A 16675-nucleotide genomic window follows, 5' to 3' on the forward strand; every position below is an offset into this window, starting at 1 on the left:
CGAAATAAAAATAGCAATCTAATAAAAAGTGATAAATTAAAACTCGGTGGAGACAGCCCTAATCCGCCCTACGGCGGTTACGTTTAATAAGGGCCTTCCGTCGCCCACGGTTAGGGAGTCATCTTTTTTAATTAACATAAATGGTCCAAGATCCCAGAGCGATAAGACATAACTTATTTTCTAAAAGATGAAACTTTAAGTTCTCAGTAGTGTCTCATGTACTTTGTATACCTGCGTGTTTGTGAAGTTTGCCCAGTGACACCTGGGCAGGTACCAGGTGAGAAAGGTGACTAAAAATAAGAGTTACTTTACTTAAATTTAGATGGCTGATTTTTAGATATATTTTATAGAATATCATTCTCAAATGGTATCGCAAGTATCAGACACTTTTCATGGACCAAAACTTTTGTCAGACGCTTTAAAGCTCCACCAAAAATATATAAACTTTACTTATTTTTTAATGTCTGATTTTTTAATATGTTATCAACATAACTATTACAAAATTATATTTAATCAGTCAGACAAATTGGAATGACCAAAAATCCACTAAACACAAAAAATATTCGGCCGTGAGTACGAACGCGAGAGCACTATGCGCATGCGTGTCAGAGCGAAGAATGTAAATACATATTCCAAAAAGTACTTACTGCTTTCGATAAAATATTTCTGCATCTCTTTTCAAATAAATAGTCCATTGAAAAGTTACATTTGGGGTTGTGTTTTTTAGAGGACGCAATTTTATTTTTGTGATGTGTAGGGGGGGTCAGTGTGAAGCTAAAACCAAGTTTGTGGGGTCGCCACCCTTGTCCCACGGCCGCCATCTTGAAAATAGTGGCTGAAATGGTTTTTACGATATATCTCTTAAACTATTTATCTGATAAAAAATAATTGTCAACAATATTTGTTGCAAATTAAATTTTCTTCAACTTTGGTCTAGTAACTTTTTGTCATAGAATTATAAATAAAAAAGTTATAAGAAAAAATGTTCAGAAATTAGAGATATTTATATTTTTCAATAAAACCTTTTTTTTTTTTCATTTTACGAAGAAATTGTATCAGACCATTTTGTAGATTACTTTTCGAGGAACAACTTTTATATACAACATTTTTTGATTAAGTAAATAGCTAAGGTTTAATAGCGCTCCGAAGTGAGTACTATTTTTCTTTCCTCTCTAGACCTCTAGGTCTACGACAAAAAGTAACGAGTCTATTAAAGTGAAACTTTTATTACATCGTCTCAAACTTTTTGGTCTGTGTAGCGCATGTCGCGTGTATCGCGGCTGCCGAGTAGGTATACCTACTCGGCAGCCGACCGACACGCGACATGCGCTACACAAAGCAGTGTTCGGAACCGTTCGAACATTTTCACTTTTACCGTGGTTTCATAAAACCACACAACATTTTTTTAATTATTATTTCTAAATAAAAAAGTTATAAGCGAAAATGTTCAAAAATTAGAGATATTCATATTTTTCGATAAAACTTTTTTTTATCATAGACTCGTAACTTTTTGTCGTAGACCTTAACAATATTTTTTTATCAGATAAAAAGTTTAAGTGTTATATCGTAAAAACCACTTTAGCCGCTATTTTCAAGATGGCGGCCGTGGGACAAGGGTGACGACCCCACAAACTTGGTTTTAGCTTCATACTGACCCCCCCCCTACACACCACAAAAATAAAATTGCGTCCTCTAAAAAACACAAGGTTAGGCCTAAATAATGTAACATTTCAATGGACTAAAAATGAATTTCAACATTAAGGTAATAAGTAATAATTATTAAAATTAAAATTATTTATTGCATATATTCGGTAAATTAAATTTTTTTCGGAGTAATTGTATTTTATAAAAAAATATTTTTATTTTTTTTTACCAAAGATAACAGTTTTTACATTTTTTTTAATAATTTTAGTAAAAAAGAAAATAAATATAGTTAGTAAGTGAAAGTATTTGATTGTCCTTAATCATCGTTATCATCATCAAAATAATCATTAGAATTTTCATAATTGAGCCAGTCATATTGTCCATTCGAGTCATCATTCTCATCGTCATCATTTATATTGTTGTCGTTGCTGTCAGCTTCTTCTGTAAAAAAACAAATTAAAGAATTACAAAGCATAAAACTACAACAATACACAACTACAACAATACAATAATTATTAAAATTAAAATTATTTATTGCATATATTCGGTAAATTAAATTTTTTTCGGAGTAATTGTATTTTATAAAAAAATATTTTTATTTTTTTTTACCAAAGATAACAGTTTTTACATTTTTTTTTAATAATTTTAGTAAAAAAGAAAATAAATATAGTTAGTAAGTGAAAGTATTTGATTGTCCTTAATCATCGTTATCATCATCAAAATAATCATTAGAATTTTCATAATTGAGCCAGTCATATTGTCCATTCGAGTCATCATTCTCATCGTCATCATTTATATTGTTGTCGTTGCTGTCAGCTTCTTCTGTAAAAAAACAAATTAAAGAATTACAAAGCATAAAACTAAAAAATATAAAACATAAAATGAATTATTGTAAACCTGAAGTTAAAGTACAGTACCTGGATCTTCAAGTGCTTCACTGACGTCTCCTGGTAATTGGTCACCATCAAACCAATGAAAGTGATAATGGTTTTCTTCTAACGTCCAGCCATTATTTTCAGGGGTAAAGATGGTTGGTTGTTTTTCATTTGCATTATTCCATATGCTAGCAATGTAATTAGCTCGGAGATATTGTTGAAATAATTCAGTTTTGCATGGTGGTAAATTGCTAGCATCAAAATTTTTTAAACTTTTTGGATTAAATTCTTCGTTAACATCAGAAACGGTATAATTATTTAAAAACAGCTGAAGCCGGGCAGCATCAACGTCAAGTGTACCAGAAACATTATAAATTTCGCAGATAAATTTTTGTACTTTGTTAAAAATATCCTGTTGTATGTGTGTATCGGTAAACGACTCTGAGCTTCCAAATTGCATAAAAGCAAGCTGATATTCCTGCTTCTTCATCAATATATTAAAAGGTCTTTGTTTACCTTTTCTGAAAAAGGAAGGATTAAAGTCACACCCAGTCAATGCATGAAATCCGGGTAAACTTTTACACAAAGATGGGCTCAAATGTTCGTAAATTTTTTTTAAATTAATGTATCTCTGGTTATTTCCAGTGCCTGCGTATAACCATACATTGGAGTCATCATTTTTCAAATTACCCATATGTCCTAACATAATTATTGCAATATCCGTGTCAGAACATCTAATAACAAAATTTGCTTGAGCATCAATGTTACAAACATGAAAAACAATTTTTGTGTCAGCTTCTTCATGCTCTGGACAGGATAAACTGTCATCTACACCTGATATAACTTTGTTGTTATCAACGATGTAAGAATGACATTGTTTATAATTTATAAATATCCATTTATTCTCAACAAAAGGAACCATTTCATCAGATGCCCAGTGTTGAATAAAGAAATCAACGAGGGCCTGTTTAAAGTTGATGTTTTTCAGTTCTTTTAAAAAATCTGACGGTCTAACTTGATCAGGAGCAGCAATATTGAAATCTAGTTGAGTTGATTCTTGGCGAAGAGATCTCTCATAATCTTTAATCGAAGGAGATAAATATTGATCAAAAATAACATCGTATCTTATCGCTTTCAGTTGCGTTACCATTTGAAGCATTTTTTTTGAGATAGCTCCAAAAGTTTTCGGGACATTTTTCATCGTATGCAGCAAAAAGAAACCATCAATTAATAAAACATCTATTTGAGCAGGTGGATTGTGCTCTAAACCTTTCTCCAAAGATTTCATCAAGGTGGATTTCTGGGTTTTACAAATGGCCCCATCAAAGTGGCACATTGATAATGGCATCGGAGTAATAGGATAGGATAGAATTTTGCCCATATCTACTTTGTGATCTATAGATATTCCAAGGATGCGCCCGAAAAGGTCTCTTTGCATACGTACCTCTTGTACTTTACCACCTACTTTTGCTTTTTTCTTTTTGGAATAATCCAGTGTAAAGTTTTCCAGTGGTGTTTTCTTAATACTTTTTTCGAATCTGCTAATATCCAATTCACACTCAGAGATAAACGTTTGACGTTTATCGTCACCATTTTTTTCAATATTTACCAAAAAATTTGCTACGGACTCTGATGCAGCTTTACCCGATGAAATATTGATTAAAAGATCTTTTGGCACTTGTGAGTCGAATGGATTTATAAATAAATCAAAAGTATCGATAAATTTTTGCAATTGTTTAGTATTATTTTTAATAGAATGATTGGTGAGCTCGGCCGAAACGTCTTGATCCTTATGCAAGCCCAAATCTTTATACATTGAACTAATTATAGTGGATCTGATATCATGACTCCGGGCCCATCGTTGACGAGCAGAAATTGAATTTGTGAAATGTATTATACCAGTGAGCTTCCTTGCTGCATCTGCGTTTATTGTTTGTTCAAGAACTAAATCAATTGGTTGTTTAGAAAAAGATTTATTGGTTCTTCGAATACCAAAAAAACCTTCCTGGAAATCTTCGTACAAATTAGGATGAGTTTCGGCAACGTTCAATAAATTAGAACAATATCTAACAGTCCAACGAGCATAGTTTGGTTGATTACAGATGAAAAATAAATTTGCGATTTTCGGTAATACGTACTTCAATAGATCAAAATCTCCAATACGAATGCTTCTAGACAGAGTTAAATAATAGTTGATGAGGTTTATATATATTAAATAAAACTGCGCTGTTTTTCCATTCTCTCCATTCAGAGTCTGTTGTTTGTAAATGCAATAATGGTTTAATAGTTTCTTCAACTCTTCATTTTCAATTTTAAACGATGACATTTGAGTTCTTTGCAGACGTTTAATTTCTTCAATAATTTCATCCGTAACTTCTACATTATTGATATCTAAAAAAGATTTAAAATGTAAAATCTCCAGACCTACTGACATCAACGGATGAAGCCTTTTACACCGATTGAAATGTTTTCCGTCCTGAAATCCTGCAACTGACCCTGAAGCTAACAAATTACTTTGCACCATGACATTAGACAAGCCGCAATCCACTATGAATTTCCCTATAGCCTTAAAGTATGACATCATAATATGAAATGGTCCTAAATGAATAAATAAATTATCAAACTTGGGTGCTTCAGTAGCTTGAATTTGTAAGGCCACTTTTGCTATTGCCAGATCATAAGTTACTTGAATGCAAGGTTGTTTCAGTTCTTCACAAATTTTTAAGCTTTGCTCCATTGTTTCCAATACAACTGATGTGTTTGTCGGCGATAAATTTATTGGAGTGAGATAAGAAATAATTTGCTTTGGATTATTATCATTGTTACTGATTAAACTATTATAACCAACCCACATAGGAAGATTTGGTAAATGGTAAGCATGGCTTAGCATCCAAATTACATCAATGTCTTTATATAATTGTAAAGAAACAGGCAGTGTTCCTTCAGCTTCATGAATAGAAATTTGTAACTCATCAGTCATCTTGGGTTTTTTCATGTATGGCCTATCTTCTACCTCAATGATCTCCATTGTTCTGCGTCGTCTTTTTCCCGTCGTTTGACATTCTTCGCTGGTAGCAGAAGGTAAATTTGGAGTTTCTGTTTCATGTAAAGTGTTTGGGTCCTCGTTTTGGTAGATTATACCGACTGTGTCGTGTAACGTGTCTTTACCACTTTTGGTTTCTACAAACCGATCGAAATTATCAAACGCAACTCCAGTGCATAGATTCGGATTTTTTCTTATTACTTCAGGACATATAGTTGATTTTTGCACAGAGTAAAAAGTACTTTCAGTTTCCAGCTCCTCTACCCCTGGATAGCTAATGCAATGGCCATATCTGTGGATGATGTCGATTATTTTACGACTGCTTGTTAAGCTTTTTAAAGCCATTCCAAGCTTAATATGCTTAGAAGTTTTCCATTTACCATTAAAGATGGCATACACAATATCTGCACCCAAAGATTGAACTTGTCGTTTACATTTTGGATTTTGTTTCCTTTTGTTATTACCTCCTGCAATAAGAGTATAATAAAATTGCGTTAAATTTTCCGGCACGGAAACTTCGCCGGCCGTAAGGTCCTGTACAGACAAATTATTTGGCAAATTTTTCTTCTCGACTTGCAACACCGATTTCCTCAATATTAAAGCAGCTTTATTCAGTATGTCCTCATCCTTTAAAATTTCTAACATTTCCTCATCGATCACAGTAACATGTATTGGAGCAAGTAATTTTTTATTTTGGCACGTTAAAAATTTAACCTCTTTTGTAAATGCATTGTTTATTTTGATCTCTAAATTATGTGGAGTAAAATTCCCTGTCACCTCTTCAAAGTTTTCTACTTCCTCTTTGAATAACTCCATATAATGTCTGTGGAGATAAGTCAGAAAGTAACACCGACCTTTCTTTATAACATTTTCTTTTATAAATTCACACACTTCGTCAAAAACAACTCGATGGTGTTGACGAAGATCATGCCAAGACGTTTTAGCTGTATTATTCTTTGGTGACAACTTGTAAGAATACTCCAATTGACATTTACTATGATAATATATTTTTGAATCAGTAATATCTTGTACTTTTTCAATCAACTCCGCTAAGTCTTCCTGTTCTTCATTAAATTTCTTTAAAAAACTGTTTTTATCACACGCATGCAGTGGTAATCTTTTTAATTTCTGTCTTTTAGTTTTTTGGCCACAATATATACATGCTTGGTTGTCGTGAGTATTCACATCACTTTCAAATGAAATGTTATGAGGAGTAGAATCAACGGTACATTCAAACACTACAGGAGATTCTTTAGAAAAAGATAATACTGGTTCAATTGATGCTAATTCAACTGCTGGCTCCGGTATTACAACAGGTCCAGGTACAGTACTACCTGGACTTGAGTTTGATGCTGTATCTGAATCCGTAACAGTAGTTTGTTGACTTGAAGCACTTGGTGTATATGCGTCATTATTGACAATGGGATTAATTGGTAGAGTTGATGTCGATGGTACTGATGTATTTTCACCGATACTAGATGCATTTTTTTCTTTTGCATTTTTTGGTTTTTCTGAAGTTGCAGAATAATACTTTTTTGGCAACGCAGTAAAACATTTATAACATTCTCGGTGATAACTACTGTCGTACAAATCATCCGGTAAAATTATGTCTTTGAATTTAAGTTTATGAATTTTTCGTTGTCTCAAAATGATCTTGCATTTTTTAAATGTCTCTTCGGAAAATAAGTTTATTTTATCCGTAGATTTTTTACAAAATACACATTTCAATGATTCTTCTTCCATGATATTCACTATTGCAAATAAATAATTATCACTCACAACTGACACTTACATCGTGTCAGTTACAACAAAAACATATGCTCTCAGAGATCCGAACTATACTATTTTTTATTTATTTTTGAAGTGAAAACTTCTTTAGCGGCATTGGGTATAAAATCTTAACTCGCGTCAGGACACGTGGCCTGATCGAAAAAGCGAAGACGGATTTATTTTTGAAGTGAAAACTTCTTTAGCGGCGTTGAGCACTTTTTCTGTTTTTAACCCGTTTAACACAGTGTATAATTACATATTATTTTATCATGAAAATGGAAGCCCCCATTTAATTTGTCTAAAAAACTTATATTATCATAGGTAAGTAAATTAACGCGAACGGTAATTAATTAATTAATTACGCTGCGATCTTCTGTTCCATTCAATAGTGAATGAAGTAAAGCTTAAGCATGGAAAAAATTTACGAACATTTGAGCCCATCTTTGTGTAAAAGTTTACATGATCATTGAGGATGTCATGCATTGACTGGGTGTGACTTTAATCCTTTCTTTTTCAAAAAAGGTAAACAAAGACCTTTTAATATATTGATGAAGAAGCAGGAATATCAGCTTGCTTTTATGCAATTTGGAAGCTCAGAGTCAAAAAAAAGTTTTATTGAAAAATATAAATATCTCTAATTTTTGAACATTTTCGCTTATAACTTTTTTATTTAGAAATAATAATTAAATAGACTCGTAACTTTTTGTCGTAGACCTCGAGGTCTAGAGAGAAAAGAAAAATAGTACTCACTTCGGAGCGCTGTTAAACCTTAGCTATTTACTTAATAAAAAAATGTTGTATATAAAAGTTGTTCCTCGAAAAATAATCTACAAAAATGGTCTGATATAACTTCTTCGTAAAATGAAAAAAAAAAAAAGTTTTATTGAAAAATATAAATATCTCTAATTTCTGAACATTTTCTCTTATAACTTTTTTATTTATAATTCTACGACAAAAAGCTACTTGACCAAAATTGAAGAAAATTTAATTTGCAACAAATATTGTTGACAATTATTTTTTATCAGATAAATAGTTTAAGAGATATATCGTAAAAACCATTTCAGCCGCTATTTTCAAGATGGCGGCCGTGGGACAAGGGTGGCGACCCCACAAACTTGGTTTTAGCTTCACACTGACCCCCCCCTACACATCACAAAAATAAAATTGCGTCCTCTAAAAAACACAACCCCAAATGTAACTTTTCAATGGACTATTTATTTGAAAAGAGATGCAGAAATATTTTATCGAAAGCAGTAAGTACTTTTTGGAATATGTATTTACATTCTTCGCTCTGACACGCATGCGCATAGTGCTCTCGCGTTCGTACTCACGGCCGAATATTTTTTGTGTTTAGTGGATTTTTGGTCATTCCAATTTGTCTGACTGATTAAATATAATTTTGTAATAGTTATGTTGATAACATATTAAAAAATCAGACATTAAAAAATAAGTAAAGTTTATTTATTTTTGGTAGAGCTTTAAAGCGTCTGACAAAAGTTTTGGTCCATGAAAAGTGTCTGATACTTGCGATACCATTTGAGAATGATATTCTATAAAATATATCTAAAAATCAGCCATCTAAATTTAAGTAAAGTAACTCTTATTTTTAGTCACCTTTCTCACCTGGTACCTGCCCAGGTGTCACTGGGCAAACTTCACAAACACGCAGGTATACAAAGTACATGAGACACTACTGAGTACTTAAAGTTTCATTCTTTTAGAAAATAAGTTATGTCTTATCGCTCTGGGATCTTACTCTAAAACGATTCGCGGTTCGCGCTCTGTGCTTTTAATATTGGGCAATGACATGGTTTTTAGCCGTCAAATATGTTGCGGTTCAAATTTGTATACGTGCGAATTTTATCCGTGTGAGTATGAGTATACCCACATAAAAAAATCGAAGGAAGAAATATAGTTAAAAAAATAAAACACGCTTTTAAAATTGCACTCATGAAATTATTGTATCCTTGATAAATGTACAAAGTTTGAATAAAATCCGTTTGTTTAAAGGTATCGGTTAAATATAAACCTAGAGATGAAGCAAAAAAAGCGTGTTTAAATGAGGAGTTTTTCTTCTTTCAGATATATTCTATTAGAAATGCCACACGCTTGAGGAATTCAGTAGTAAAAAAGGTTAAAGGTGAACATAAGTAAGGATCGCGATTCGGTTCTTCGTCTTCATACTTTTTTTTTCAACCGAGTTCATTCACATTTACCAATGCTACGTGCTTTCATTTCGAATGGAAAAATAGACGTTCATATTCCGCCAGTACCAATAAAGGTCCTTCGAGACAATAAAGCATTATTCATCAAACATACTACAGTACTTTGATGCTCTCACTAAAATCACAGATAAGATAATGGTTACTTCTATAATAGGAAATTAAAAGCGATTCTTGATTATTGTTGATTATTTTTTTGTAAAAACTTAAAATAAGACATTTTTTCGAATGGGACATCGAAGTTGAGTTCGTTGACTACTAACTAAAATAATACGAAATCTTTGGATAGTCAACCAATTATTTATCAACTTTTTTATTCAAAGGATTGAAAGCTTATCAAATCCAACCCCAAGCATGACTCAAGCTCACCGCTCAAGCCGCTTGCCTGTCTCACTCAGGCTTTACTCAACACAAATGCGCGGGAAAATAGAGCGAGCCATTGTCGACAGCTCTTTTGTTCTACCCTGCTTTTCCTTCAATGTTGCCATATTCATGTACCTATACCTTGCCTTGTATAAATGCATGAATTGACTATTGGGATTGATGAATGATGTTATTTTTAGCTGGTAATATTAAATCTATAATTGGCATAGATACAATGTAATAATGAAAGAACATTATTGTTTTGTTAATTTATTATCATGCATAAAATACATTATCGCTTTCATGGTGACTTGACCATAATAAGTGTTTTTGTATGCATTTCCTACTAAAACGTTTTGTATGTAAAAATTAAATGAATGAGTTTTTATTTTGTTTTAATAAAATATTAATTTGTAGGATATGTAAAAAATGGAAACTTCCGTAAGTATATAGGCTCCGAATACTAAAAATTAGGGATGTAACGATACCGATACCGATACCGATATATCGGCCGATATATCGGCAAGCCGATATATCGGTATCGCCGATAATAAATCAACCGATACCGATATTTTTTTATTAAATTCTTTCTTTTCTTTTATGTTTTTGCATTGTATTCATTCATATTGTTTTATTTCTGTTTCTGTAATAGTGTTAAGGAAGAGCGGAACCTCCTGACACAAGCATTTTATTTGCTTACTAGTAGTGTTCCAATCACAAATTTGTTTATGTAAAGGAAAGAAATAAATAATTTTGAATTTTTTTAATTTTTAACGTGATAACGTTTTTAAAATCGTGTCAAAAACTTGTGTCACACCAAAACCTCACGAGCGCGATCGCAGGTATAACGAGAGAGAGACGGACCGATCTCCCGTTTCATCTCGAGCGCTGCCACTGCATTATGTTATCACGTAAACATCTCGATCGTAAACCTACTTTACAAACAACCAATTTTTTTGATATCAAATAATTCAAAAATCCGCGCCCAATGAACGATGCGGGAGGCCGCCCGCGCGTGCGCACTTTGTTTTCTGAAAAAACTCTACAAATTATTAGTAAACTTTTATTAGGTACTGATTGTATGTGTATTACTTAAAGTTTAACTGACTTCGTAAAATAATAATACTAAAATAAATGGTTTTGTTGTTTTTTGATTTGGCATTTTTATTTAAAAGAATACGATTAACAGTTGTCTCTGTTAAATGTTGGTAACTTTTTATGCATAATTCACTATTTATTTTTCTACCAAGCCATCGATATCGGTATCGGTATCGGTATCGCCGATACATTACTACAAATATCGGTATCGGTATCGTATCGGCAAAATCATGTATCGTTACATCCCTACTAAAAATATATTTTTGAAAAAATAAAAACAACATTAATTGATATCGAGTAAATAGTCGGTACCCATTAAAGTTTTAATAAGCCTGAAACGAGACAGGTGCTTTAACAGATACAATTACAATTTTTCCTCTGATTAATCGCTACCTTAAGGTAATCGCTACCCGAATGTTATATTTACTTTTATAGCATACGAATGCTTTAAAAATGATACATTTGTAAAGAATAGAAAAAATTTGAACCCGCGTCTTTCGCCTTACCGGAGCGGTTTCGAATCCCGCCTCGCGATTGATTATTTTATATAGGTACTTTAAAAATGTATCATCTCGAATATTTTTGTCTACTTAATGATAATGATAGAATGAATTAATAAAAACTCACCTATTCTTGTCTTTATATCTAAGCATTGCGATATGTGTGGAAACTGGAGGATCTTCCGCCACTTCTTACTCTTGCCCTTGTTGCTATCGGAACCACCTGTTAACAACGAACAATTAAAAATTATTAATATTGTTAAGAAAACGCATGAAATTATTAACAAACATTATATTGTTAAAAAAACACGTATAAACCCATGAAATTATTGTATTGTCACCGATCCTTGATAAGTGCTTCTTTGAATTTGATATTTTTGGTTTTACGACATTCAAATGCAAATTTCTATTCTTTATATAAATTTATATAAATGTTTCTATACTTAATATTAAGCTGAAGAGTTTGTTTGTTTGAACGCGCTTATCTCGGGAACTACTGGTCCGATTTGAAAAATTATTACTATGTTACATAGCCCATTTATCGAGGAAGGCTATAGGCTATATAATATCATCTCGCTTAGACCAACAGGAGCGGAGCACTGCGGGTAAAAACGCGGAGCACAACTAGTATGTACATATAATTTTAATTGGCAATGTCCGTTGGGGGGGGGGGGGGGGGGGCAAAATCGAGTCTAAAGGATTTGGTTACATATAAACATACACTTAAATCTAAAGCGTGCTAATTAATCTCTTATCTAATAAATATTAAGAAAAACCTTCTACACAGTGCCTTAGGATGATATCATTAACATAAAGTGGAATATTTTATGCCTAAGACTTCAGGCTAAAATGTAATTTAGAAAATGTCCGACCTTTGAGGGTATTTACATAGAAAAGCCTGAAGACCCAGACTACTTAAGTTCTGAAGGTACAAAATTATCGTTTGAGAACATTTTATAAGAAACACTATAAATACAAAGAGGATCGATAGTCTTTATAAAATATTTTCATATAGTAAATATTTGCGGTGCCCTGATCTATTCATATTTTATAGCCAATCACAACTTCACAAAATCACAAGTGATAATATACTGAACATGTATAAAAACCAAACTGAAACTCAAACAATTATTTATTCAACTAGACTTCGTTTCGAAGCGCTTTTGAATCGAAAAAATACAGAAATATAATTTACCATAAACACCAGTATATTATTTATTCTGTGACTCTCACTTTATTTGGGTATTTGATCTTCCACACATAAAGAAAGATTGAACGCGGCTTTAGAGGAGACGTCCTTTGGCGTGTTTGCTTTCACAGCGGTCTATTTCGAGATATGTAAAAGAACAATAGACATAACCTTATCGACCCGACCTAAGGGCCTTTTCGAAAACGATTATCTAAGTAATTGATACCGCGACTACATATCCGTTACATAAGGCTATTTTCAAACTATAGCATCATCTTAGTTACTTCAACAACATCATCTATCTAAACAAAGATAATTTCCTTTTTCTCATAGGATAAAGCTCTTTTGACTTCAATTTTTATAAATTCCATCAAATCCATGTTTACTTGCAACAAACGTTGTAAACACGTTTGTAAGCACAAGACGACAATCAGTTATTACCCCCTACCACTACTACGACACAGAAACTCGCATCTCACCGTCACATCTCGACTCATTAGCGAAACGAGTTGTCTCTAAAGCTAAACAAAGGCACAAGTTGCGCAACACACTGCGCAACGGCATTACGTAAAGACGCTCGTTTATAATTGTAATACATTTTAATAACTGCTCTTTAGATGCTTATTGCCTTTCAATTAATGTTGGCGAATTGCTAAACTCGCGATTATAGGAGCAATTGCGCAGACTAGTGAGATGTAATATCTCCTGCGCATTGACACGATAGTCGTTAGTGTTTAATTGGAATAACAGTCTCTATAGAGTAACAGCCCCCCTAGACAAGTGGCTTTCTATTAGTGTAAAGTTCAATAGAATAGATTATGAATGTATGAGATTGACGTAATCAATCGTCGTCGTAATCAAACGTCAATCTCATACATTCATAATCTATTCTATTGAACTTTACGCTAATAGAAAGCCACTTGTCTAGGGGGGCTGTTCTAGTACAGTCTTCTCTATTGAAACTGCTTTTGGAACCGATGGTACCTATATGTCTATGTATTAAGATGATTAATAAGCCCTCATAAAGAAGTCTCTTTGAAAAAGTTATTGTTTGACTTTGCGTTCGTGTTTACCACGTTTATATTTTAAAACTAAAAACTGGTATTTGTCCTTTCCTAGAAAATTGGACACACTTGAACACAAAAACATGTAAAAATACTTCGGCAAGTTTTGGTCTAACATTCTCTTGATATATCAATTTAATGGGTACATTAGACTGGTTTTATTTCCAATTGTTATTTTCTACTAGATAACGACTTTGTCCGAATTACATTTCATTTGGCAAAATAAAAAGTACCTACTTCAAAATATGATTCCTCATATTATCATGTGAACAAATATTTAGCAAAAACCGTTAATTTTCATAATTCTCGTTTTACATATGCCAAAAACTTTTTCAGTTAGGTACTGTTCCACCAAAATATAGCATTTCCTATTTTATCTCTACGGAATACGGATATATCAATAATTTTACGGACTTTTCAATCTAGAGTTGAAATCCACCGCCAACTGAACAATCGACCACAGACTAATAATTTTCCATCAAAACAAAACGCTGGCAATACACCAATTAATATGTATATTGTAACAGTGCGACGCGGACGGAAGAACCATTCTCCCTTATAATTAAAACGATGTTTCGGGTAATTACGCCCTAGGAGCTTTGGCAAATTTTAACACATTCGCGAGTACGAGGCCAAAGTTATCCGGTCTAACAAATTAGAATTATATTGATTAGCATTACAATGTACAAATACTCTGAAAGATATGTATCTAGATAAGTAGATAACATTGTATTTCGGTATGATCATCAATTATTGCAAATACAAAACCTTCAAATTACACGATTTATGTTAAATTTTATGCACTTAAGATAATGCTTTATTTATATATTACAATTTTAATAGTCTTTAAATCTAGTATCATACCTAACTACCTAACTTCACTAACTCTTAGACAATAAATGAATAGAAAGTTCTATTTCCGAATTCATCTTATAATATCAAAATCCCTACAACTATAACAGGAAAATATTAACACCCAAAACCACTACAATCTTCAACATTACACCAAAAATAACTTTCACTGAGCATCTATACATAAACATTATTCGCTTTCTTGTTCCATCAGATATGGCTCAAAGCTCGATAAAGATCACTAACCAGATAATTTGTCCAATACAATAGAATATAGATGGATACTTGTTTTTACGGCCGAAACTCTGGGGATTTGATAGACGTGTTGTATTCAAATGTTGGCACACGATTGTTTCAATTTCTCCTTTTGCCATGACGATTTTAATCAACGAACTACTATAAAGCGAAGATTTATTGTGATACAAATTTCGAATGTATTTATTAAATTAGACTTCTTTAAGAAGTTTTTTGAAGAGAAACTTTTTTATCGGGGTTGGGAAAAAATTTAATGTAACATTTTTTCGTTACGCGTGACATTTTTCCGTTATGCGCAATCTTTTTCTTATCCCTACCACGCGTGATTCGACGCATTTCTGTAAACTTGCATATATGTAGTAAATTATTTTTTAATAATGTACACTAGTAGGTACTAGGTAGTAGGTACACGCACACATTTTTATTTTTTTAATATTCGTAAATAACAAGGATGTAGAAATTATTTACCACCACTTGTATTAGGGATACTACATATTACAAAACAAAGTCCTCCGCGCGTCTGTCTCTTCGCGATAAACTATTGCAGCGATTTTCTTTCTGTTGTCACCAAAATGCATTACGCAGTTCTCAAGACTAGTTTTAATATATAATTTGCTAAGTTTTAGACAACACGGGCGTATCCGTGGACGGAAATATACTATGGGGTATACAGTTATGAAAATTCATGAGAAAATCTCAGTTAACACACACTTCCATAAGCGTCGAAATAAAGACCTCAGACACTCGCACGGCGTTGGATAGATAACATACCGACACCCATATACGTTGCTATTGCTGTAATTAAAGCGCCTAAACTGTCACACCGTGGTGTATTTTAATTAATTAGCACTTTAATGGAGCCTAGCTTTTATCGCAGAAAGCGTAGATTGTATCACTTGCACCTTGGATACTTTCAGAGTTGAAACTTCACATCAGAAATTAGATACATTCAGTGCTTAAATGAAACGAAGCTTTTATTAAAAAAGCTTAGCTAGTCTTAAGAAGAATCTTATGAAGTCACAATTTCATATCATGTAGGTAGATATTTTATTGACCTACATTTACTCCAACTAAGGGTACAACTTCAACCGTCAAAAATCGGCTCGAGTGTTGACAAACCACTTTCCGAGCGGAAAGCTTCCGGTTCCTGATATTATAATTTAATATTAATATTTCAGATAAATTTCGACATTTTTTTGGCTGAAGTTTATCCATTTCAAGAGGTCACAGGATAATACCTACCTACTTACATGTTAATTGACTGTACCTACTGTCAAAATTTAAGCACAAAATCATCCTCTAACCAAAAAATGTTTACTGAAATCAAACGTTAAAAATTTTATTACAAAATCATCTTTCCTACAGGAAAAAAGTTTACCTCCCTATAGATATTAACTGTACTAAAATGTAACATGAATGATGAACTCACTTTATTTAAATACTACCCACCTCTTCCACTCCATACTAACGGTACGTAACAGCCCACGGACGTGTCTAGGCGAAGGTTCCTCCATTAATACCTACGTTGTTTGTTTATTTCATTCATTCACTGCACTATAAATAGCTAACAGGCTACAAGGCGAATGCACTGCGGATTATTGCGGATCGCTGTTACGTCACAAACACATAGCACTGCACTATTTTTGGATAGAAAGCGACCGGCCTCGATGGCGAAAAGTTTTGACATTTCCTTATGTTTTGAAAAGTATTATTTTTTATACAATACTAGCGGTCCGCCCCGGCTTCGCCCGTGGTTTAGACTATCCTATCTCTCAAGTTGGATCGAACTGCATATGGTGT

The 16675-nt window shown here is 32.9% G+C and overlaps 2 protein-coding genes across 2 annotated transcripts in view; both read right to left on the minus strand.

The window, feature by feature from the left end:
* Gprk2 (G protein-coupled receptor kinase 2) overlaps window positions 1-16675 on the minus strand; it is a 66181-nt gene that overhangs the window by 43084 nt on the left and 6422 nt on the right. The window contains exon 2 of the mRNA XM_090115467.1: window positions 11643-11738. Coding sequence (XP_089971593.1) covers window positions 11643-11738 — 96 coding nt within the window. The remainder of the gene's footprint in view (window positions 1-11642; window positions 11739-16675) is intronic.
* LOC149898383 (uncharacterized) lies at window positions 2342-3678 on the minus strand. The gene is made up of 2 exons (XM_090115469.1): window positions 2562-3678; window positions 2342-2463 (listed from the first exon to the last, which is right to left on the minus strand). Exons 1-2 carry the CDS (start codon window positions 3676-3678, stop codon window positions 2342-2344), a joined length of 1239 nt encoding a protein of 412 aa, XP_089971595.1.

This window comes from Colias eurytheme, chromosome 23, assembly GCF_061535395.1.
Source record: "Colias eurytheme isolate Ceu_HAF_F1 chromosome 23, ilColEury1 Martin Lab GWU primary, whole genome shotgun sequence".
In the NCBI taxonomy this organism is placed as follows: domain Eukaryota; kingdom Metazoa; phylum Arthropoda; class Insecta; order Lepidoptera; family Pieridae; genus Colias; species Colias eurytheme.